This window comes from Pelophylax lessonae (genome assembly GCF_965119305.1).
Source record: "Pelophylax lessonae genome assembly, chromosome: 1".
NCBI lineage: Eukaryota > Metazoa > Chordata > Amphibia > Anura > Ranidae > Pelophylax > Pelophylax lessonae.
In genome coordinates, this window is record NC_138768.1 from 142,954,466 (window position 1) to 142,980,340 (window position 25,875).

Genomic DNA, 25,875 nt, shown 5'->3' on the forward strand with positions numbered 1-25,875 from the left:
AAGTGAACAACACCTAATGCAGTTCAATAAAACTGTCTTGTCATTCTTCATACACTCGCTGGCAGGCACATTTTATTTTGTGGCAAATTATACCAGCCCATACTCAAGCTATCATTTGCCTTCTGCAAATAATGGAAGCAATGGACTGGAAATAATCCAGTTGCTCAAAACATGAGGACAAAGCAGGTAGTGTTAAAGAAGCACTCCGCTCAAAACATTGTGTACAACTGACAAACTGAGAAACTATAACCAAATACTGTATATAATGCGCACATCTCTGCCAGATACATGAATAAAAAAATCCATTTTAGCTTTTGTGTGTGGCAGGTCTCTTTTTCCAGCTCATAAAAATGAAGTCAAAAGGGGATCATTGGTTATATTTAGTGATTTTAATGACTCCTTTTAAGACAATATCCAGCTGCATATTAAAGCGGAGTTCCACCCAAAAGTGGAAGCTCTGCTTATCTGCCCCCCCCCCCTCCTCTTCTGTGCCACATTTGGCACCTTTCAGGGGGAGGGAGGAACGGGTACCTGTTTTTGACAAGTACCCATCCCCACTTCTGTGAGACTCCGCAGCGACGAGGTCCCTCAGAAATAGGTTCCTCCTCCTTCCTCCTCCACCAGGCCAGTTGGAAATCTCAGCGCGCTATGTGCATGCACAGTAGAGAACCGGCGGTGAAGTCGAAAGGCCGGTTTCCCTTACCACAAATGGCTGCGGCAGCACCCAAGGGCCGATTCTACATATGGCTGGGGTGTCGATATCGCAGTATCCCTGGAAAGGTAAGTGTCCTAATATTAAAATTCAGCTGCTACAGTATTTGTAGCTGCTGACTTTTAATTTTTTCCTAAGGAGGGGGAGGCGGAATTTCTCTTTAAGACTATTTTTTCTTGTACTGCAGCCAGCAACATCATAAGTCTAAGAAAGCCCCTTTCTTTCGTGGATCACACATGGGCTCAATCCTGGGCCTCGCTGCCTGTGTCCATAGACACAGACTGTGCAGCTCAGCCCTGCTCCCTCATTACAGGATTTGAATGACAGCGGTGAGAGCCAATGGCTCCTGCTGCCTCAGCAAAGCCTGTGAGACTGGGAAGTGTGAGAAGAAAGCCTCTGCAGATGGGCACAACAGTGAATCAAGATAGGGCTCAGGTAAGTATAAGGGGAGGTGAGCAGGCAATCATTTTACCTAAACATTTTCTACATTTTCTACCTTAATGCAAGGAATAAGTTTAGGCTGCAAAACCACAGATCCATTTTATTTGATTAGCATGACAGCCAGACAACCAGCATTTTCAGAAGGAACACAGCAATGGTAGCCCCCATATTTCTGACACCACAAGCCACATTAAAAGCTATCTATAGCTGGTCAGATCTTTAAAAAATAGCAACAGGTGATGTGGGAGATGAGCCTGTCAGTGGTTAGAGATCCTTTAGGCCCCTTTCACACAGGCGGACCGTTCAGATCCGCCTGTCCGTTTTTTTGGCGGATCTGAACGGTCTCCCCATGCATCTCTATGGGGGATCGGATGTCAGCGGAGACATGTCTGCTGACATCCGATCCAATCTGTCAAATCTGGACGGATGGAAACCCTATTTTCCATCTGTCCAGCGGATGGGATCGGATGAGAACGGACCGACGGTCCGTTCCCATCCCATTTTCCCCATAGAGAGGCATAGGGAACTGATAGCTGTGTCTCTGCACACAGCGCGGAGACACAGCTGTCATCCTCCTGCTCAGCGGGGGATCGGCGGCTCGATCCCCCGCTGAGAAAAACGAAATCCGTCTGACGGACGGATAGTGTGAAAGGGGCCTAAGAGATAAGCCCTGGTTCACCTTGATTCGATTTCTAATACGTTCCACAAGGCAATGGAAAAAACATGATTTTTTATGGAGAGCGTTCACGTATATTTTGAAAAGGCATAGCTAGGGCAGGAGAGATCTTCACTCCTGTCCAATAGTACATTAGGGGTGGGCATGGGAGAGATCCTAAATGAATTGGAAAGTGTAAAGGTAGATAAAGTATCTATACCCCCTGTAAGTTTATCATAAGCACACTTTCCCGTGTCAATGATTTGCACTAAGGCTCCATTCACACTTGTAGGACTCCAAACTTTGATGCAACTTTGGATGGGTGCGATTTGGATACGACTTTGGCTTTGACCAGTGATAATGCACAACTGTTGCATTGAATAACATTCAGGTATTACTTTCATGCAACTTTCGAGGGTTAAAATTGAAGTCTATGGCCCTCAAGTTGCATTAAAGTCGGACTAAAGTAGTGCATGAACTACTTTTAAGTCGCTGCAACTTTAAGTTGCGCATATATGAATGATTATCATTGGAAAACATGGGAAATGACTTGTCATGCAACTTTGATGTCCAATGTTGCATGACAAGTCGCACAAGTGTGAATGGAGCCTTAGGCCTCTTTCACACGGGCTTTCCAAAAAGGTCCACCTGTCAGTTTTTTCAGGCGCACTTGATGGGACGCTCCATGCACCCCTATGGAGCAGCGGATGTCAGCGGCGACACCCACTGCTATCCAATCCAATCCTGTCTGTAAAATCCAGATGGATGGAAACCCTATTTTCCATCCGTCTCTAGGATCGGATGAACGGGCAGGCGCTCCGTTTTCATCCAATCTCTCATAGAGGAGAGTGGGGATCTGACAGGTCCATCTCTGCACAATGAGCGGAGACGGACCTGTTATCCGCCTGCTCAGTGGGGATCGGCAGATCGATCCCGGCTGAGCAAAGCGAAGTCCGCCAGGTGGAAAGTCCTTGTGAAAGGACCCTTACAGTGCTCAGATTTGCTTTTGATTGCATAGGTAACCCAAACAGTGTTCTAGCTGGTGGCCTACCTTTCTCTTTTTTATGTGTCAGTATGTGTGTGCATCTAAATATATACAGTGCGTGTATATATATATATATATATATATATAATTTATTTATAAATGTATAAAGCACCACTCCATTAGGCCTGTGAGATGCAGACATTTTTTTTAGGTATACATTTAATAAAGCAGTCTCATTAATTATGAAATCTTATAAGGAGAAACTTGGCATATTGCCTTTCATAATTGCTTTTTGGCATTTTGCTCTCTGCACAAAGCCATTCAATATAGTGACTCTTTTTCCGCCATTATCATCGTTTCTCAATTAAAAAGCCACCACGATGAAGGTCTGCAGTCAGAATAATGTCACTCTCTCTGTCTTACAATGAGGTTCCTCACAATAATGGCATCTTATGTAAAAGTCATTTATGGTTAGGGTGTAATTCTCTGTGATGTCTTAAGAGCTTTTAATGGTGCAGCTGTTTCCGTGCGGAGGTCAATATAATTACACGTTATGTCAATATAAATCTTCTTTCTGCTGATTTCCACAGCACTATTTTACTGTGACCTTCGGCCATGAAGCTCAAAAGCCATTGGAGCTGCGATGTGAGGAGGAGACAGACAGGGATGAGTGGGTGGATGCCATTCACCAAGCAAGGTGAGCCATTTTGGAGTAGATATTCAAACACATTATGACCTGTTATGAATGTCTGTCGCACTTATGGTTCTCAAACTCTTTTCATCTCTGTTAGGTTCCCCGTTGTCTCCAGGATACTATTTAGAATACTAATTCTAATCTATAAAACACTTTGTAGTGTGACATCTCCCTGCATCTTATCTTTAATGTGTCCATATAGGTGTAACCCTCTTTTACACCCTCTTCAGGCTAATTATGTGGTGGTGCCGCCTGTGTGGTAACTAAGCATTAGAGCAGGGATCCTCAAACTACGGCCCTCCAGCTGTTGTGGAACTACACATCCCATGAGGCATTGTGAAATTCTGACATTCACAGACATGACTAGGCATGATGGGAATTGTAGTTCCTGAACAACTGGAGGGCCATAGTTTGAAGACCCCTGCATTAGAGCCTTCACTATATTTGACAGAACAAGACAGAATCTCTAGTATGCCAGAGCTTAAAGCCCAACTCAAGTAATAAGAAACAAAATCTACCCTAACCTGTCTCAGTGAGTGGATGCTGTAAAAACTAACAGGCAGCTTCAGTATTTCACTGTGCACTGGCCATGTTCTTTCTGTAAAGTGCGGCTAGAGACTTTTTTACACTTTCCACCCCAAATTCACTCATCCATGTCTTTTGGACCTTGCTTTGTGCACTGGTCCAAATCATTTGATGGAGGGGGGGGGGGGGTTATGGTGTGGGGTTGTTTTTCAGGGGTTGGGCTTGGCCCCTTACTCTTAAGATGTCTGCAAACCAAGACATTTTGGACAATTTCATACTCCCAACGTTGTGGGAACAGTTTGGGGATGGCCCCTTCCTGTTCCAACATGACTGCGCACCAATGCACAAAGCATGGTCCATAAAGACACAGGTGAGCAAGTTTGGGGTGGAGGAACTTGACTGGCCTGCGCAGAATCCTGACATCAACCCAATAGAACACCTTTGGGATGAATTCAAGTGGAGACTGCGAGCCAGGCATTCTCGTCCTCACAAATGCGCTTCTGGAGGAATGGTCTAACGTTCCTATAGACACACTCCAAACCTTGTGGACAGCCTTCCGAGAAGAGTTGAAGCTGTTCTAGCTGCAAAGGGTGGGCCAACTCAGTATTGAACCCTATGGATTAAGACTGGGATGCCATTAAAGTTCATGTGCGTGGAAAGGCAGGCGTCCCAATACTTTTGACAATATAGTGTATATTACGGGTAAGTAGGCCTTCTTACCAAACTAAGCAAACGGGCTGTGTATATAATATTACTGTAAATGCAATGATACATCATATTTAGATGCATTTTGACAATAATCGGCACATGCATGGGCGGTCTCTGACATTCTCTCCTCTTTGTTATCATTCATTCAAATTTTCAGTCGGATTTCAGAGACCCAGTCACAAACTTTAAAAATTGCAAAGAAAACTGACAATTTCATTTCATTTTTTTTAACATACAAAAAAAGCAGTACAGGACATTCAGGTTGCAGAAGTTCAAAAGATCTGAGAAACAGGGATCTGAGAAGAGGCATAGCAAAGAAACTGCAAACCAAGGCACTCCAAAGGATATCATCTGAGGTTCTGGTAACAGAAGGAAATCATCAGTCTTGCTTCCAATCAGAGGATAAGAAAGTAGGCACTCAATGCCAAGTCTAATCCCTACTGAGATACTCAGTTGCTAACCCAATAGTCACTGTACCATATACCAGTAAGAAATAGAAGTAAACAAAAGATAGTAGTAGGGGGGAAGAACGGGGGGAGGGAGAGGGGGAAGGGAAAGGGAGAATAAAGAGACCACCTGCTGCCATTCCTAATCAAGACCACTACCCACGCACGCGCATGCTTCCATGCTGCATTTTTCCTTTCTATTATTTTAAGAGGCCCTATACAGTGCTCCTTTATTTGGTACAATACTGCTGAAAATGCTTGTTATATAATTTGTTTGCGTAAGGGTAAGTAAGAAATTTAAAAAAACAAGACTCAAATAACCAGTAAAAAAATATGTTTCCTCTCTAGGATGGGCCAAGGATGAGGCAGGTAAGGTTCCACCCAGGGAGGAAGCCTCTTCTGGCCCTGGTAATGTTCCTGAGGACCTAGTTGTCAAATTGCAGTCCTTCCAAGGTAATCTGCAGGGCTGCATTGTCAGATTGACATTCTGTGTACCAGGAGTGCTGAGAATGAATACTGTTTAACCACTTCTGGAAGGTTTTCCCCCTTAATGACCAGGCCATTTTTTACGATATGGCACTGCCTTATTTTACCTAACAATTGCGCGGCCGTGCGACGCTGTACCCTAATAAAATTGATGTCCTTTTTTTCCCCACAAATAGATCTTTCTTTTGGTGGTATTTGATCGCCTGTGCACTATAAACAAAGAAAGAGCGACAATTCTGAAAAAAATATATATTTTTTTTACTTTCTGCTATATAACATTCCCAATAAAAAAATTTAAAATCTCATTTCTTTCATAATTTTAGACCAATTTGTATTCTGCTACATATCTTTGGTAAAAAATCCCAATAAGTGTATATTGATTGGTTTGCGCAAACGTTATCGCGTCTACAAACTAGGGGAAAGATTTATGTCATTTTTATTTATTTTTTTACTAGTAATAGCGGTGATCAGCGATTTTTAGTGGGACTGCGACATTGCGGTGGACAAATTACATAGTTACATAGTAGGTGAGGTTGAATAAAGACAATAGTCCATCTAGTTCAACCTGTGTAGGTGTGTGTGGCTGTAATCATCTCACATACCCCTGAATGTTCTGATCCTTGAGATGTAAGTCTAAGAGTCTTTTGAAAGCCACCATACTACCCGCAGAAACCACCTCTTGTGGTAGAGAATTCCACAATCTTGTTGCCCTAACAGTAAAGAACCCCCCGCGTTGCCTGAGGTTAAAACGCTTCTCCTCTAATCGCATTGTATGCCCTCGAGTCCTCATGCAATCCCTTCGAATGAACAGCTTTTTTTCTAAGCTGGGATCCCCATTAAGATATTTATAAATTGCTATCATGTCCCCCCTCAGACGTCTCTTCTCCAGGGAGAATAAATCGAGCGATTGTAGACGCTCTTCATAGTCAAGGTCCTCCAATCCCCTAATTAGTTTAGTTGCCCTTCTCTGGACTCTCTCCAGCTCCAACACATCCCTCCTGAGGACTGGCGACCAGAACTGGACGGAATACTCCAGATGCGGTCGGACCAGAGTTTTATAAAGTGGAAGGATTATAGTCTTATCTCTGGAATGCATCCCTTTCTTTATGCATGCTAATATTCTGTTGGCTTTGGAAGCTGCCGCTTGACATTGCATGCTGTTTCCTAATCTATCATCAACCAAGACTCCCAGATCCTTCTCCATTTTTGATTCCCCCAAGGGCTCCCCTCCTAACGTGTATTGTGTTTTTATGTTTTTAGTCCCCAAGTGCAAAACCTTACACTTCTCCACGTTAAACCTCATTTGCCATGTCATTGCCCACTCTGTTATTTTGTCCAGGTCATTCTGTAGGATATCTGCTTCATGTTGTGAAGTTATTGCCCTGCCCAATTTTGTGTCATCTGCAAAAACTGATATCGAACTACTGATCCCGACCTCAATGTTGTTTATGAATAAATTGAACAAGGTTGGTCCCAAGACTGAGCCTTGGGGGACCCCGCTTACCACCTCAGACCAGTCTGAGTATGCGCTGTTTATTACTACCCTTTGGACACGCCTTTTTAGCCAGTTCCGTATCCAAGAGCAAACCCTGCTATCGATACCTGCAGACCTTATTTTATAAATTAAGCGCTTGTGGGGAACTGTATCAAACGCCTTAGCGAAATCCAAGTACACCACATCCACTGGTCTCCCCCTATCTAGCTCACAGCTCACCTCCTCGTAGAATGTTAGGAGATTGGTTTGACAAGAACGCCCATTTGTAAACCCGTGCTGATTACTGCTGATGATGTTGTTGTCCTTAGCAAACTCTACGATATAGTCCCTTATCATCCCCTCCAGAAGTTTACATACTACTGATGTCAAACTGACAGGCCTATAATTTCCCGGGATATGCCTCTGGCCCTTTTTGAATATTGGAATCACGTTAGCTTTCTTCCAATCCCCTGGTACATCTTCTGTCCTAATACTGTCAGCAAAGATCAGGAACAGTGGTCTCGATATAACTTTACTGAGTTCCTTGAGTACTCTCGGATGTATGCCATCCGGTCCTGGTGATTTGTTTGTGTTAAGTTTATCCAGCCTTTCCCTGATTTCCCCCTCTGTTAGCCATGGTGGCAAGTCCTGTTTATTACTACTAACCATACAGTCATGGTCAGTGTACCCCTCCTTTTCCTGTGTAAAGACTGACGAGAAAAAAGCATTCAGCACGGTTGCTTTTTCAGTGTCCTCTGTAACCATCCTCCCATCATTGTTAATTATGTGTGCAATATGCTCTGCCTTAGTTTTTTTGCTGTTGACATATTTAAAGAATTTCTTTGGGTTTTTTTTACTATCCTCTGCTATTTGTCTCTCAAAGTTGATTTTAGCCATCTTGATTTCTTGTTTACTTTTCTTATTTGCCTCCTTGTATTGCCCGAAAGCCGATACTGTGCCCTCTGATTTATACTTCTTGAAGGCCAATTTTTTCCCCCTAATAAGTTTTTTGACGCTACAGTTTAGCCAGCCAGGTTTGGCTTTGTCTCTTCTAAATTTATTTCCCATGGGAATGCACTGCAAGATGCCTTTGCCTAATATGTTCCTAAAGCATTCCCATTTTTCCTCTGTGGTCAGGGATCCCAGGGTTTGGTCCCAGTTTACCCTTTCCATCATTGAGTACAATTTTGGAAAGTTTGCCCTTCTGAAGTTTAGGGTTCTTATGTTCCCCACTTGCCTTGTTATATTGTTATTTACACTAAATGTGATCATCCTGTGATCGCTAGAGCCCAGGTTGTCCTGGACTCCTACCTCCGAGATTATGTCTGGGTCATTAGTGAGCAATAGATCCAGGACTGCGTTTTCTCTGGTAGGGGAATCCACAAACTGTGACATGTAATTATCCAGTAAGGTTTCCGTGAATAGACGGGCCTTCTGTGAGTGTGCAGTCCCCTCTTCCCAGTCAATGTCGGGGTAATTGAAGTCCCCCAATACAATGACTGATCCCAATTTTGCCACTTTACCCATTAGTGCTAAAAATTCCAGCTCTACCTCCTCCCCTTGGTTAGGTGGCCTATAGCAAACCCCCACAATTACTTTCCCCTTTTCTCCTTCCCTATGGAGTTCAACCCACACAGATTCTAAATCCATGCTCATCCCATCCGTAATGTCACTCCTTTCTATCACCTTTATATTGTTCTTGACATAGAGACATACCCCTCCCCCTCTTTTTCCTACCCTGTCCTTCCGGTACACCGAATACCCTTGGATATTGGCCAGCCAGTCATGTGAGGGGTCGAACCAAGCCTCCGCTATTCCCACAATGTCTATGTCCTCCTCATGTACTAACATTTCCAACTCATCCATTTTATTAGCTAGGCTCCTCGCATTAGCATATACCCCTCTTAGTTTTAAGGAAGTTAAGCGCAATTGGCGGTTATGTTTATTCCTGTTTGGTCTGAGGTTCTCCCGCACAGACCTGCCAATTGACATTGTGGACCTACTGTCGCTGCTGACACTACAGCTGCCTTCTGTCCTCTGCTCCCTCCTGACTGACTCTACTTCTGAGACCTCCCCCCCGTCTCCTAGTTTAAAAGCCCCTCCAACTTGGTGGCCATCTTTCTCCCCAAAAGAGCTGTACCGTCCCCATTAAGGTGCAGCCCAAACTTAAATTTTTGACACTTTTGGGGGGACCAGTGATATTACTACAGTAATCAGTGCTAACAATATGCACTGTTACTGTACTAATGACACTGGCAGGGAAGGGGTTAACATCAGGGGCAATCAAAGGCTTAAATGTGTCCCTAGGGGAGTGTTTTCTAACTGTGTGGGGGATGGGCTTGCTTCATGGACACAGAGACCTGTGTTCCTAAATAAGAGGAACACAGGATCCCTGTGTTCATAACTGACAGAACAGCGGTCTGCCATGTTTACAATGGCACACCGTCGTTCTGTCTCCACGGGGGAGCCATCGCGGGGGATCGGTGGCAATCACAGCCGCTGGACCCGCTGATCAGCTTCCCCTGTGGCGAATGGGTGCGCACGCCCCCTCTAGCGGTCCCGCAAAGCGACGTATAGGTACATTGTTTCGCGGGACAGAGCTGACCTGCTGCAGTAAAACTACAGCAGCTGGTTGGCAAGCGGTAAAGTGAAGACTTAAAACAGGTTGCAGCATTTATTTATAACTGCTGCTTTGCTCTGCAGTTGTTAAAAAAAAAAAAAAACTGTTTAACCATTTACTAACCCTTAGTAACCCTAACCAGCATTTATTCACTTCTTCCTCCCCTTCTTCCTTTATTTTTTTGCTGACATTTCGTTTTTATCATTCAAATGTAAACTAAATATGTTTGTTTATTTTTAGATTTAAATTTTGTGTACATAAACACAGAAAGTTTAGGCTGCATTCACATGTCAGCGCCCCCTGAGCTTCTTTGGAGCGTATTGCGTCCCGCGATTTTGTTTGCGCGATGTTGCCGCGATTCGGCAGGCGGAAATCGCGGCAACATCGCTCGGCGTTTGGGGGGCTATTGCAAATCAACGGGCAACGCTAGGCGTCCCGCGATTTGCAATAAATCTCCGGATCGCGGGCGGAACCGCGGCGGTTCTGCCCGCGATCCAAACGCTGACATGTGAACGGAGCCTAATAGGAAACACAACGTTTGTTTTAATTTACCCATTATTTGTACCACAAACCTAATTTTACTGCAAAAATAATATTTTGTAATGTAATTTAGGAAAAAGCTCAGTTCTAACATTTTCTTTACTTTTTGGTCACACTGGTTTAACCACACTGCAGATTTCCTCCATTTTATCCAGTTTTCAATGGACTAAAAGGTGGCAACCCTAGGCCCAGTGAACAGCAACTGCAATTTCTTCACCCTACTAGGCCCAGCCACTGCACTTGCAAGTACACTCCAAGGTCGGGCACACTTTGTAGTCTTCACATCAGGTACCAAGGGATCTTGTCCCAGTACTGGCTATAAGTACACAATAAATTACACAGTGAAACATTGGTCAAAAAATACATTGAACTTTAAACCAATTACAAAATAATTTTGAAGTACACCTTGCAACTGTTATGTTTACCCCTAATGCAGGTGGTCAGACACTATAGCTAGCTTAACCTAAAGCAGCCCCCTTTACCATAAAGCAAGCAGGCCTACTGGTATTCGGTTGCCCCCAGGTCTTATACACAATGCTATAGTGCCTGGCCACCATGCCAGGGCAGGTGCGAACTGAGCAAAGCAAACAGATACTTGTGGTTGGTAGATAGGCAGAGTGGTACAATGACAGTCCAGGTGCAAGGCAGGCAAGGTTCAGAGTAGTCTGAGTCCAATCCATAGCCAAAAGGCAGGCAGAGTTCAGAGAACAGTTGATTTCCGATCCAAGGCCATAAATAGGGAAATCCAGTCAGCAGAGCAGACAAACAGTGAGCTTGGAGGTGTTACAAACGCAATATCACAAGCATGAGACTGCAGGCCTGGCTGGCATAAATCAGGTTTGATCTCCACCCAGAGACTCACCATATTAATCACCTTGCAGGTGGACAGACAGACATAGATGGAGGCATTATATACAAAACCAGAATGCTGGAATGAGACCAGCAGCTGTCAAAGAACAGGAGCGTATATACGCTCCTGATAGCAGCTCTGCGGCGAGATTTGCTAATTTAAGTTGCCCCCCCCTCCCTAAAACTCTGGAAAGTGCAAAAATAAAGAAAAAAACCTGTGGGAGGAATAAAATAAGATAATTTACCTTCCTTTTCCTGGCTTCTTCTTCTGGTGCCTAGGCAAGGGTATGTCTTCCTCCTTGTAGCCAGATCTCAGAGACTGTTGAACAGGCCAGATATTTTGAGAAGATGTTCCTGTACTGCGCTGCAGCAACCTCTAACAAGATTTGGCCAACTTGACCCACCCCCCCCCCCCCCCCCACTACAGAAGTTGGGTGAAGTGAATTTATTATATATTTTCCCCTCTGCAGATTTTTTATACATATTAGCAGCGTTTAATGTAGAAACCCACATTGGATAAGTGGACCTTGCCTGAAGTGCAAAGTCCACTTTAAGTGCAGTTAGACAATAAAGAGAGTTAATTGAGCAGGTGCAGTAAAAGAGTAATTAAGTAATAAGACAATACAGAATATTGAATTTAGCTGGGTAAACCTTTGTAAATCATTCAGCTGCAGAGATAGTGACCAGTTCTGTTTTTGCTTTAATAAGCCTTACAGTTAACATACATCTAGATTTTCCACCCCGTTACAGATTTGTACCTCTCAATAACCTGGTAAACCAGCTGTAAGACATAACTGGTTCTTTTTAACAGGGTTCGTACGGTCCTTGAAAACCTGGAAAAGTTTTGGAATTTGGAGATGACACTTTCCAGGCCTGGAAAGGTCATGGAAGCTTAGGATTCCACTAAGGTTTTGGAAAAGTCATGGAAATATATACTGGGGAGGAGCGGGGAGTGGCGGGGAGCGGATGCTTAATTAGTTTAATTTATTATTTTATTCCGTAATGTTTTATTGCCAGTGCCACATACTATTTACTTTGCCTTCCGGGTCCGCGGTATGCCCGTGCGCTGTCACTGGCCAGCAGCAGCCGAGGAGATGATCGTGAACCAATCACTGGCAGCGAGGAGGGCCGGCCGCGGTTTGCCTGGAGATACTGTGACTGGCCAGCAGCAGCAATAACAGCTGGAGATAACAAACCAATCACAGGCAGCGGAAGCGTCACTGGAGGGCGGGCTGGCCGCATGAACGTGATGACGCGGGGGTGCGGTAACGAAACGGTTACCGCCCCCTTCCGCGTCATCATCACGTTCCAGTGACGCTTCCGCTGCCTGTGATTGGTTTGTTATCTCCGGCTGTTATTGCTACTGCTGGCCAGTCACAGTGTCTCCAGGCAAACCACGGTGGCCCTCCCCACTGCCAGTGATTGGTTCACGATCATCTCCTCGGCTGCTGATGGCCAGTGACAGCGCACGGGCATACCGCGGACCCGGAAGGCAAAGTAAATAGTATGTGGCACTGGAGGGCGGGCTGGCCGCATGAACGTGATGATGACGCGGAAGGGGGCGGTAACTGTTTCGGTTACCGCACCCCCGCATCATCACGTTCATGTGGCCGGCCCGCCCTCCAGTGACGCTTCCGCTGCCTGTGATTGGTTTGTTATCTCCCGGCTGTTATTGCTGCTGCTGGCCAGTCACAGTGCCTCAAGGCAAACCGCGGCCGGCCCTCCCCGCTGCCAGTGATTGGTTCACGATCATCTCCTTGGCTGCTGCTGGCCATTGACTGACAGTAGGGCAAACTGCGGACCCGGAAGGACACCTACCTGTGATGTCCGCAGCCTCTGACTACCTCCTGTATCATGTCCGCAGCCTCTGACTACCTCCTTTATCATGTCCGCAGCCTCTGACCACCACCTGTATCATGTCCGCAGCCTCTGACCACCTCCTGTATCATGTCCGCAGCCTCTGACCACCTCATGTATCATGTCCGCAGCCTCTGACCACCTCCTGTATCATGTCTGCAGTCTCTGACCACCTCCTGTATCATGTCTACAGTCTCTGACCACCTCCTGTATCATGTCTGCAGCCTCTGACTACCTCCTGTATCATGTCTGCAGTCTCTGACCTTCTCTTGTATCATGTCCGCAGCCTCTGACCACCTCCTGTATCATGTCCGCAGTCTCTGACCACCTCCTGTATCATGTCTGCAGTCTCTGACCACCTCCTGTATCATGTCTGCAGACTCTGACCACCTCCTGTATCATGTCTGCAGTCTCTGACCACCTCCTGTATCATGTCCGCAGCCTCTGACCTTCTCCTGTATCATGTCCGCTAAACGTACAGTGTGTGTCGTAAAACGTTTGACATTTCCGATCGCTGGCTTTTTCATCCGTGCGCCTGAAGCGACACCGGCTCCCAGCTGCGGCAGCGGTGCTTCCATCTCATCCACTGTAAAACAAGGGGCCATTTTGAGTCACGCTGTTTCCAGAAACGAAACCCTAACTGCAGAGGTACTGTACACTACAAAGATTGTCATTTATTTTAGTAAAAATATGCTGGGTGTGACATAGATTTTCTTCTTATTTAACATGTATACATAGACATTTCATGAAACATTAGGTCATGAATATTTACGTGAAGTCATGGAAAAGTCATGGAATTTTATTGGTGAAAATGTGTATGAATCCTGTTTTAATGACCTTCCTAAACCTTTAATTTGTTATCTCCTCCTAGTCATTTACATGTAACTGATTAATATTTTGGTGTAAACCTTGCATTAGTTAATGGGGTATATCATGTGTATAAATATGGAAATCAAGAGCTAATAAGGCATTACTAATACATTTTAATTCAAGTACTATAACTATTGTATAACAACATTGGCTGTGAGATGGAAACTGTACCTTGGCCTTGTGTATCCCTGGTGGCACACATCAGCAGTCTGCATGTTTGTGCTTCGATGACCTGATCGGGAAACCATACAATGCATAATTTAGCAGTTTAATAATTTTTTGTTATGCTATGCCACATCTCTTAGAATTGTCCTGACACGGACAGTGTCTTGACAACAGCAAAGTGTCTCACGAATAAAAGACAAACACTTCAGATGGGAGAGCAGTGCCTGGGGGAACGCTGAATTTATACATGGGGCAGCCATAAACTGACCTCCACCAATGCATTATGTGACAAATACCGAAGGGAATACACTGAACTCTCATTCCTTTGTTTCATTTGTTGTTAATTTTTATGTTAAAGTACACTCCTTATTTTGTGCCTTAAGAAAGAAACCCTCTAAAAAGTAGTTCTGCCATCTGCAAAAACAAACATTAGTTCCCCTGGACATTGTACACAGCAACCAGATTACTGCAAAATGTGACAAGAATAACAATGAAAATATGAGCAGGTCTAGGAAAGGTCAAACTTCCAAACATGTCTATTGTTGAATATCATTGTTTTTACCCATTCATATTTAGACTTCATCTGAATGATAAACACATCAGGGGGAAAAGGTTATATATATACGCTGTATCTCACAAAAGTGAGTACACCCCTCACATTTTTGAAAATATTTTATTATATCTTTTCATGTGACAACACTGAAGAAATGACACTTTGCTACAATGTAATCTAGTGAGTGTACAGCTTGTATAACAGTGTAAATTTGCTGTCCTCTCAAAATAACTTAACACACAGCCATTAATGTCGAAACTGCTGGCAACAAAAGTGAGTGCACCCCTAAGTTAAAATGTCCATATTGGACCCAAAGTCTCAATATTTTGTGTGGCCACCATTATTTTCCACCCTCTTGGGCATGGAGTTCACCAGAGCTTCACAGGTTGCCACTGGAGTCCTTTTCCACTCCTCCATGATGACATCACGGAGCTGGTGGATGTTAGAGACCTTGCACTCCTCCACCTTCCATTTGAGGATGTCCCACAGATGCCCAATAGGTTTTAAGTCTGGAGACATGCTTGGCCAATCCATCACCTTTACCCTCACCTTCTTTAGCAAGGTAGTGGTCGTCTTGGAGGTGTGTTTGGGGTCATTATCATGTTGGAATACTGCCCTGCAGCCCAGTCTCCAAAGGGATTATGCTCTGCTTCAGTATGTCACAGTACATGTTGGTATTCATGGTTCCCTCAATGAACTGTAGCTTCCCAGTGCCAGACCATGACACACACCACCCACCATGCTTGACTGTAGGCAAGACACACTTGTCTCTGTACTCCTCACCCGGTTGCCGCCACACAGGCTTGACACCATCTGAACCAAATACATTTATCTTAGTCTCATCAGACCACAGGACATGGTTCCAGTAATCCATGTCCTTAGTCTGCTTGTCTTTAGCAAACTGTGGGCTTTTTGTGCATCATCTTTAGAAGAGGCTTCCTTCTGGGATGACATGCAGACCAATTTGATGCAGTGCGGTGTATGGTCTGAGCACTGACAGGCTGACCCCCCACCCGTTCAACCTCTGCAGCAACGCTGGCAGCACTCTATTTCCCAAAGACAGCCTCTGGATAGGATGCTGAGCACATGCACTCAACTTCTTTGGTCGACCATGGTGAGGCCTGTTCTGAGTGGAACCTGTCCTGTTTAACCGCTGAATGGTCTTGGCCACCATGCTGCAGCTCAGTTTCAGGGTCTTAGCAATCTTCTTATAGCCTAGGCCATCTTTATGTAGAGCAACAGTTCTTTTTTTCAGATCCTTAAAGAGTTCTTTGCCATGAGGTGCCATGTTGAACTTCCAGTGACCAGTATGAGAGAGTGAGAAGAGTGGTAACACCAAATTTAACACACCTGCTCCCCATTCACACCTGAGACGTGGTAACACGAACAAGTCACATGACATTGGGGGAGGGAAAATGGCTAATTGGGCCCAATTTGGACATGTTCACTTAGGGGTGTACACACATTTGTTGTCAGCAGTTTAGACATTAATGGCTGTGTTGAGGTATTTTGAGGTTTACACTGTTATGCAAGCTGTACACTCACTACTTTACATTGTAGCAAAGTGTAATTTCTTAAGTGTTGTCACATGGAAAGATATAATAAAATATTTTCAAAAATGTGAGGGGTGTACTCACTTTTGTGAGAGACTGTAATGCTGTTTTAGTTATAAAAGTTAAAAATGGTAAGTTATTGAGTGTTATTGCCTTCAGCACCATGGACAGCACAGAAAATAGCACTATTCATATACAGTAGCATCCGCATTATAAGAAATGATTATTACTATTTCTGGAAATATGAATCATGAGAAAATGTTGTAGTACAATCTATATATCACATGAAACATCTTCACTAACATATCCGTAATACATTGTAACTTGTGCTTCCCAAGTGCAAAAACAATGCATAGGGGGCAGGGCTGGATTGGGACTCATTTTCAGCCCTGGAGTTTTATGCCTTAGACCGGCCCACTTTAGTTCACGACTGACTATATAAAAATAATGTAATTAAAACCTCAGAATATAAGTTTGCAACGGTGCACATTTCTCTACAGCCTTGTAATTCATTCAGGGAGAGAGAGAAGGAGGGGTGAAAGAAAGAGTGAAGGGGAGGGAGAGAGAGAGAGAGGGGGGTGGAAAGAAAGAGGGGGGAGAGAGAGAGAGAGAGAGAAGGAGGGGTGAAAGAAAGAGGGAAGGAGAGGAAGAGAGAGAGCGAGAGAGAGAGAGAGAGAGAGGGGGTGGAAAGAAAGAGGAGGGAGAGAGAGAGAGAGAAGGAGGGGTGGTAGAAAGTGGGAAGAAGAGGAAGAGAGAGAGCGAGGGGGGTGGAAAGAAAGAGGAGAGAAGGAGGGGTGAAAGAAAGTGAAGAAGAGGAAGAGAGAGAGCGAGAGTGAGAGAGGGGGGGTGGAAAGAAAGAGGAGGGAGAGAGAGAGAGAGAGGGAGGGGTGAAAGAAAGAGGGAGGAAGAGAGAGAGCGAGGGGTGGGGGTGGAAAGAAAGAGGAGGGAGAGAGAGAGAGAGGGAGGGGTGAAAGAAAGAGGGAGGAAGAGAGAGAGCAAGGGGGGGGGTGGAAAGAAAGGAGAGAGAGAGAAGGAGGGGGGGAAAGAAAGAGGGAAGAAGAGGAAGAGAGAGAGCGAGAAGGTGGGGTGGAAAGAAAGAGGAGGGAGAGAGAGAGAGAAGGAGGGGTGAAAGAAAGAGGAGGGAGAGAGAGAGAGAAGGAGGGGTGAAAGAAAGGAGAGAGAGAGAGAGAAGGAGGGGGGGAAAGAAAGAGGGAAGAAGAGGAAGAGAGAGAGCGAGAAGGTGGGGTGGAAAGAAAGAGGAGGGAGAGAGAGAGAGAAGGTGGGGTGGAAAGAAAGAGAAGGGAGAGAGAGAGAGAAGGAGGGGTGAAAGAAAGAGGAGGGACAGAGAGAGAGAAGGAGGGGTGAAAGAAAGAGGAGGGACAGAGAGAGAGAAGGAGGGGTGAAAGAAAGAGGGAAGAAGAGGAAGAGAGAGAGCGAGAAGGTGGGGTGGAAAGAAAGAGGGAAGGAGGGAGGGGGAGAGAGAGATCTAGTGGCTCATCTACAAATCTCTACCATTAATACATTGGCACAATTGTGGAAACGCAAGCATATCAAATTGTGAAGGTCACATTAAAAATGAAACATTGCAAAAATAATTCAACATACTGTGTATGGTTCACTGAAAATACACTTCTTGCCCTCTAGGTAAAAAACAGGTGTCTGTTAGAAGTAGTTGAAGAACTTTTGTCACATTGTTGTATATGAATATTTTAGAACTTTATAAATCTTATTCTAGCCATACACAGAGTCGTTTTTTGTGAACACTGAACAGTGCTACGTCTGACACAAAGCAAAATAGAGACATATGTTCTCTCATTTGCTGTGGGGATCATGTTGTGCTGTGCACGTGTGATAGAACAGTCACAGTAGGTAGATGTAAATTTCTCTTCTTATCTCAGAGGTAAGATGTTTGATGTTAGATAAAATACAATTGTGTTCACAAATGCATGTAGTAAAACTGACACATTTACCTCAGAGAAACCATATAAGCAAGATTTCGAATGACACAGATATCACCTCAAACAGCAGTTTGCCTCGGTCCCTCTCTGAGGTCTCCTGATGGCTCAGTCAGGCAGTTTCTCGGCCTCACAGTGAAGATACAGGGAGGAAGTGGGTGGAGCTACATGTCACACATTCCAATAGGCGCGGAGGATGGCGAAGAAGATTCTGGGTCCTCTTCTCTGCACGTCACTGGTTGCTAGCCGCCAGGCGGCTGGCCATCTTAGCAACCAGTCTAGTGCACATTAAGGTGCTGCTGCAGCGTCCTGGGGGATCAGATCGGGGAAATTGCCACCCTGAGTGGGGCCCCCCAGGCCATTTGGTCAGTCCGCCCCTGGCCATTACAACGGCCCTTGCGGTAAAAAAAAAACAGACAAGCCCACCCGGAATTCTCCCGGTGCTCCCGATTAGCCAATCCGGGCCTGATAGGGGGTTTACTAAAACTGGAGCGTGCAAAGAAACTGCTTCCAGGTTTTATTGCCAAAGCTTAATTGAACAAGCTGAAGTTAGAAGCTGATTGGCTACCATGCACAGCTGCACCAAATTCTGAGTGCTGCAGTTTAACCACTTCCTGCCTGCCCACCGTCAAATGACGGCGGAGCGGTGCGGCTCTCGTTCTGGGACAACGACCACGATCTCAGTAAAGAGCAGATGATGCGGCTCTTTACCCATGTAATCGGCTGTGTCCAATCACAGCAGGTCACATGTAAATGCGGAAATGCCGTTTATCGGCTCGCCTCACGCTGGCAGAGTGTGTGGCTAGGAGAGCTGATCAGCGGCATCTCCTCAAAGGGATGACCAGTACAGGCAATCAGGACACTCATCATCAGTGCCCTGATAACAGTGAATCCCCAGCAGTGCCCATCAGTGACAATAAACAGTGATCATCAGTGGCCCCAATTAGTGCCCATTAGTGATGCCAGTCAGTGCCCATAAGTGCCTACTTATCCGTGCCACCCATCAGTGTGGCCTATCAGTTCCCACCAGTGCCGCCTATCAGTGCCACCCATAAGTGCCCATCAGTGTAACCTATCAGTGCCACCTATTAGTGCCCATCAGTGATGGCTATCAGTGCCCATCAGTGCGGCATATTAGTGCCTCCCCATCAGTGCCACCTAATCAATGCCCATAAGTGCCAAAATTACTTATTTACAAAATGTACTGACCGAAACTAAGGAAACTTTTTTTTTTTTTCAAAAATTTTACTCTTTTTTCCTTTTAGTAACAAATAAAAAATAAAAAACCCAGCAGTTATTAAATACCACCAAAAAATTAAAAAAATTAAAAACCCAGCAGTGATTAAATACCGCCAAAAGAAAAAAAGCTAATGAAATCATAAAAATTTAATTTAGGTACAATGTTGCATGACCGTGCAATTGTCATTCAAAGTTTGACAGCGCAGAAAGCTGAAAAATAGCCTGGGCAGGAAGGGGGTGAAAGTGCCCAATAGGCAAGAGGTTAAGGCTCCATTCACATACACTACATTGTCAAAAGTACTGGGACGCCTGCCTTTAGACGCACATGATCTTTGAAGGCATCCCAGTCTTAGTCCGTAGGGTTCAGTATTGAGTTGGCCCGCCCACTCTTCTGGGAAGGCTGTCCACAAGGTTTAGGAGTGTGTTTATGGGAATGTTTGACTATTCTTCTAGAAGTACATTTGTGAGGTCAGGCACTAATGTTGGATGAGAAGGCCTGGCTTGCAGTCTCTGCTCTAATTAATCCCAAAGGCGTTCTATTGGGTTGAGGTCAGGACCCCCAGATCCCAACCGCCCACATGTGAATTAATATGGGGTACATTGTACCTCTACTCATTCACCAAAAATAAGTGTCAAAAATAAATAAAAACACAGACACTGTTTTTGACAATTCCTTTATTAAAAATAAAAAAACAATGTCCCCCTGTGTAGATCCATCATTAATCATGGCACCCGCCGCCACCACCATCCATGCCAAAGGCTTCTGCTGTCTGCCTACTCAGCTGTGTGACAGTTCTTAAATAGCTTAGGGACGGGGCCACCTGGCGACATCACCTGGTGACACCGCCCCCTTGTGCCATCACTGACCAGTGTATGTTGGGTTGGTGACATTACAAGGGGGCGGTGCCAACTGGCAATGTCACCAGGTGGCCCCGCCCCTTGGATTTGTAACGACTTTACCCTAGGTGAATGTCATATGACATCCTGGGCTTTAGGTGATTAAATCTGAATGATGCTAGTGGCTGTTAAGATGCCTAAATTGTTTTTAAAGGCGTGGGGGAGGCGGGGGGGGGGGGGGGATGTTCAGTGCTTCTACCGGTTTGCCTGTGTGATCAGCGAGCCGGTGAATATACTGGCCGATGGCGGCCCTTTACCATGAGCTGACCGAGGACCAGATGGTCCCCAGCCATCTTTATGACTGTCGGAGACCAGTAGTGACTTAATTCATAAGTGTTTTTTTCTCCCAAAAAAATAGCTTTGAAAAATTGCTGCGCAAATATTGTGTGACATAAAAAATTGGAATGCTTGCCATTTTATTCCTTAGGGTCTCTGCTAAAAATTTTATATAATTTTTGGGGGTTCTGAGTAATTTTCTAGCAAAAAAAGGATGATTTTTTTTACATGTAGGAGAGGAGTGCCAGAATTGGCTTGGGCTAGAAGTGGTTAAGAACTGTCACACGGTTCAGCAGGCAGACGGTGGAAGTCTTTGGCGCAGGCGAAGATGGCTTTTTGTTTTTTATTTCTTTTTTGGGTCCGGCAGTGGCAGCGGGCATCGTGATTGACGATGGATCTACACTGGAGGACATTATTTTTTTATTTTTAATAAAGAAATTGTCAAAAACGGTGTCTGTGTTTTTTATTTCTTTTTGACACTTTTTTTTATGAATGGTATGAATATGCATATTTATATATATATATATATATGTATGTATATTTATGAAAACTCAATCAAGTATATCAAATATATCAATCGTGGTGGCCAAAGGATCACGGGGTGTCAGTTATAATAATAACCCAATAACCCAAGTAAACTGAAAACCTTTTACTTATATCACCCTATCTCTCCCCATACTGTGCACAGCCTTTGGATTCTGCTTTTAAAACGCGCACTCTGCCAGTGGTTCTGCATTACAGTTGCACATTAGCTGTCATAATCTAACTTAAGCACACAGAAAAACACAATACAGGGAGATGTACAATACCATATTTTTGTATTCTTATACCCTTCAAATCATTAAAAATATGTAAACCATATCAGATGTGGAAACAATCTTGCTTTCAATAATCAAACACTAGTTTTTTCTATTGTTATTTCAAATTCAACTTAATCAAAGAAAAACGGTTATGCCGCATGAAAATTATCAGCTGCTCTGTTTACTGAAATTTTCATCACATTCATATATTACAGAAAAACAAAATGAAAATGACGCCAAAGTGTCCATTAAAGCTGTGATCTTCTTATTTACATCTGTTCAATCAACCATATATTGATGCCGTTTAGTACTATCTAGGAACTAAACAAATTAAAAGGTCTTAGTGAGGTATCATCAAATTTCCTTTCTAGAAATAAACAAATGGTTAGCAAAAAACACTTTCCACAAAATACAAAACATATGACCATTATTTTGTTGATTCATGAGTGCACTCTCTATTTTCAATTTTTAAGGAGCTCATGCTAATAAATTATCATCACATAGGTTTTCAAGAAAGGATATCCATCAAAAGTTTTCAATAATTCACCATGGTTGAAATGACATTCACAGATTCATCACATTTTTGCAAAAACATTATACATCACCATCCATATTTTCTATTTCATCCTCTTGTGCAATCCCATACAGATCTTGGAAACTTCTTATTTTCTAGGGACAGATCTTTCTGTGTTACGAAAAAACTTAAAAACAATTAGTGTTGCATTCCAGAATATCACACTTTATTAAATTTACCAAAAAGACAATACAAAGTAGATATACACTATATTAGCAAAAAGTATTGGGACGCCTGCATTTACACAGACATGAACTTTAATGTCATCCCAGTTTTAGTCCGTAGGGTTCAATATTGAGTTGGCCCACCCTTTGCAGCTATAACAGCTTCAACTCTTCTCGGAAGGCAGTCCACAAGGTTTAGGAGTGTGTCTATGGGAATGTTTGACCATTCTTCCAGAAGCACATTTGTAAGATCAGGCACTACTACCCAATCTTTAATAACATTACCTTCTAAGGAAGATAGCACATTCCTGACATTCCTTTAGTATGAAATCAGCTTAAAGAGGTTGTAAACCTCCATTTTTTTTTTTTAAAAAAACGAACACCTGAAAGAAAAACACATACTAGCTCATTATGAAATACTTACCTAAGAACGAAGCCCCCGCAGTGCCGATTACTTACCTGTCCATGGGCGACATTTTCTATCGCCCTTCTTCCGGGTTTGCGGAACCCGGCCATCTGATTGGCTGGAGCCGCGATGACGTCACTCCCGAGCATGCGCGCGGGAGCCGACGGTAACGGCACGGGGCTCTGAAGGAACGGCACGAGCGGCCGTTCCTTCAGAGCGCATGTGCCAGTGATGTCACTGGCTGCATGCAAAGTAAATATCTCCTAAACGGTGCATGTTTAGGAGATATTTACAGTACCTATAGGTAAGCCTTAATATAGGCTTACCTATAGGTACAAGTTGTAGAGGAGGGTTTACTTCCTCTTTAAGTGACCACCCTTATTTGTCTTGTATGGCCCCTTAACCAAGTTTATAATTCATTATTAGATATTGTGAGCAAATAATAATAAGCAAATATCAAATATGAAATATGCAATTTCCCTATCACCTCTTTGTCACACACTCCAGCATCAAAGATAAAGCTTTTTTTTCTTTTTCGGTAAATGGTAAACAAGTCACCTTCATTTCTAAGACTCTCCAATGGTGCTTTGGTTCTCACGTCTGCCACCTGCAGTTGACAATTTGAGGGCTCCTTCTCTTCCTGAAGGATTTTTCTCCTTTTTTTTCTTGCTGCCAGAAAGGTAACAGGAGGTGTGCAAACATCCCCATCCATGGTTTTCCTGAACATATTGGAAGCTTGTAAACTACTTGACTCGCCCAACTCAACTTATAACTGAATGATCACTTTAAAGGGCTAGTAAACGTAACATATACATGGCCTTAGAGAAAATGTCCTCTACTTTTTTTCTATGTTGGGTTTTTTAAAATAATCTTGGTTTGTTTTTGTGATAATTCAGTCTGCACCCCTTGTTTTTTAAATCTTTCTTTCCAAATCTTGAGCATGTTCCTAATAAAAATGTGTGATGAACTCTAATAAGCTAATAAGATTCCTTTTTTATGCAGCTATTCAGACATCCTGATAGAGAGAGAGGTCCTGATGCAGAAGTATATTCACTTGGTACAGATTGTGGAAACAGAAAAAATTGCTGCTAATCAGCTGCGACAACAGCTTGAAGATCAGGACACTGAAATTGAAAGACTGAAATCGGAGGTATTTGTCCAAGAATTTCCCCCTATGCTTGTACTTAAGTTTTTATTGATGTTACATCATTTTATGAAGTTACATTATGTACATAAGACAAAAAAAAACTTTGGAGTTTAAAGTGTATGTAAACCCTAACTTCTATTATTTGCTGCATTTTTGGTTGGATAAATATACCATTGAAAGCAGTTTGTTATATCTGTTCGATAAGTGCAAAAAAAAAATAAATAAAATAAAAACCCGCTATTGATTGTGCAAAAATCCAGTGAACATGGTACTTACTGTAGTAAGGTGATAACACAGTGCCTCTGCTCCACTAAAATCTCAAGCTCTGCCCAGGTTACTTTTGGGAACTATAAATTGACTCCACCCTATAATACCCAGTTCTGGACCGTCAACTGTATATATAAGTCTTTACTTTGATGTTAAATACCGGGGTTATGGCAGCAGCTAGCTTTAGGCGATTCGGAATCCGATAAAAGTGGACCCAGAGGCAGATTTGCCACGGGATCACTTTTATAGGCAGAAGGAGAGGTGCCCCTTCTGCTGCTTTCCGGTCATTTCCCTGCTTACTGGAGACATTGGTAAAGGGGAAATGACTTGATCCCCTGGAGCGATGGGCAGGAAGTCGAGTGAGGGCAAGTTGGCCCGACTCAACTGTATGCCCTTGGAGGACTAGTGCGATGTCTGACATTTCTTCCACCTTACGGCCATTTTTTTTGGAGGGGGGGGATATAAAATGGAGCAGTGTGTTACTTCCGGTTCTCGGCCATCAACATTTCTTTTTTTTCTTAAAGACAAATTACTTTTTGCTTTTATGTGTAAATGTGAGCTCTGAGGTCTTTTTGATCTCAGATCTCACAAAAAAGAGGTCCTGTCCTGCTTATTTCTATTACAACTGATGTTTACATTTCTTGTAATAGGAATAAAAGTGATAAAACAAAATAAAGGGACAGTGTAAAAATAAAATAATAAGAAAAAATGTATGCGCCCCGTCCCTCCAAGCTCCGGCATAGAAGCAAATGCATACGCAAGTCGCGCCAACATATGTAAACAGTGTTCGAACCATACATGTGAGGTATCGCCATGATCATTAGCGCGAGAGCAATAATTCTAGAACTAGACCTCCACTGTATCTCTAAACAGGTAACCTGTAAAAAATTTTAAAGCGACGCCTATGGAGATTTTTAATTACAGTAGTTTGTTGCCAGTCTGCGAGCGTGCGCAGTTTTAAAGCATGACATGTTAGGTATCTAATTACTCAGCGTAACATCGTCTTTCACTTTATACAAACAAACACATTGGCTAACGTTACTGTTTTTTTATATTAAAAAAATGTATTTTTTCCACACAAATTGCGTTTGTAAGACCGCTGTGTAAATACGGCGTGACATAAAATATTGCAACAATCTCCATTTTTTTTCTCTATTGTCTCTGCTAAAAAAAAAATACATAATTTTTTGGGGTTCTAAGTAATTTTCTAGCAAAAAATACTGATTTTAACCTGAAAGCTGACTGGTTTCTATGCAGAGCTTCACCAGATTGTGCATGCTCCCGTTTTAATGAATCCTCCCCTCTTGCTCTATGATGCTATCTTAGCTGCTTCATAGTGACAAGTGAGTGTTGTCTTCTTAGGGCAGGAAGTGTGTTACTGGCAGAATCACCACATAAAAATCAAGGAAAAAAAGTGGTTGTAGAGGCAGAAGGTTTTTTATCTTAATACATTCTAGCTGAGAGATCCTGTGTATATTCTGCACTTTGAATGGTTGTAGGGGAAAGACGGTTATAGATAAACAGATACAAATTATGTAGGAGGATATGTTTCATGTCTGTGTATCACCTGAGACCAGACACTTCACTAGGTATATGTAAGGGTCTATACTCTAAACATAGATGAAGTGGCTGCATTAGTTTTTTTTTTTTTTTTTCACCCAGTAGTCCTGCCAGTAACACACTTTCTGTCCTAGGGTGAAAACTGTCACTTTACTGCACTATATCTATGGAAGAGCAGCATTGTTTCCCTAGGGCAAAACTACAGGACACCCCCCATGTCCTTTTATTTATAACATAGGGGGGGGGGTTGTAGTTCACAGAAATAGCTGGGAATGATCCTAACTTCTAAGAGTCAGCAGAGAAGTTATCAGCAAAAAATTTTCAATGATATATTAAAAAGACCAAAAGTGAGCAAAGATGAGAAGTTTATTGGTAGGGTTTGCAAACACTTAAAAGGAAGCTGAGAGACTACAGAGACTTACATTGCTGATCCAGCTGGTCTAATGCTAATTTTTAT

At 43.4% G+C, this 25,875-nt stretch overlaps 1 protein-coding gene across 2 annotated transcripts in view; it reads left to right on the top strand.

Moving 5' to 3' along the window:
* RASGRF2 (Ras protein specific guanine nucleotide releasing factor 2) overlaps nucleotides 1–25,875 on the top strand; it is a 495,935-nt gene that overhangs the window by 174,642 nt on the left and 295,418 nt on the right. For both annotated transcript variants that reach the window (XM_082267574.1, XM_082267575.1), the window contains exons 2-3: nucleotides 3,384–3,490; nucleotides 23,447–23,594. In XM_082267574.1, the coding sequence (XP_082123700.1) occupies nucleotides 3,384–3,490; nucleotides 23,447–23,594 (255 nt within the window). The remainder of the gene's footprint in view (nucleotides 1–3,383; nucleotides 3,491–23,446; nucleotides 23,595–25,875) is intronic.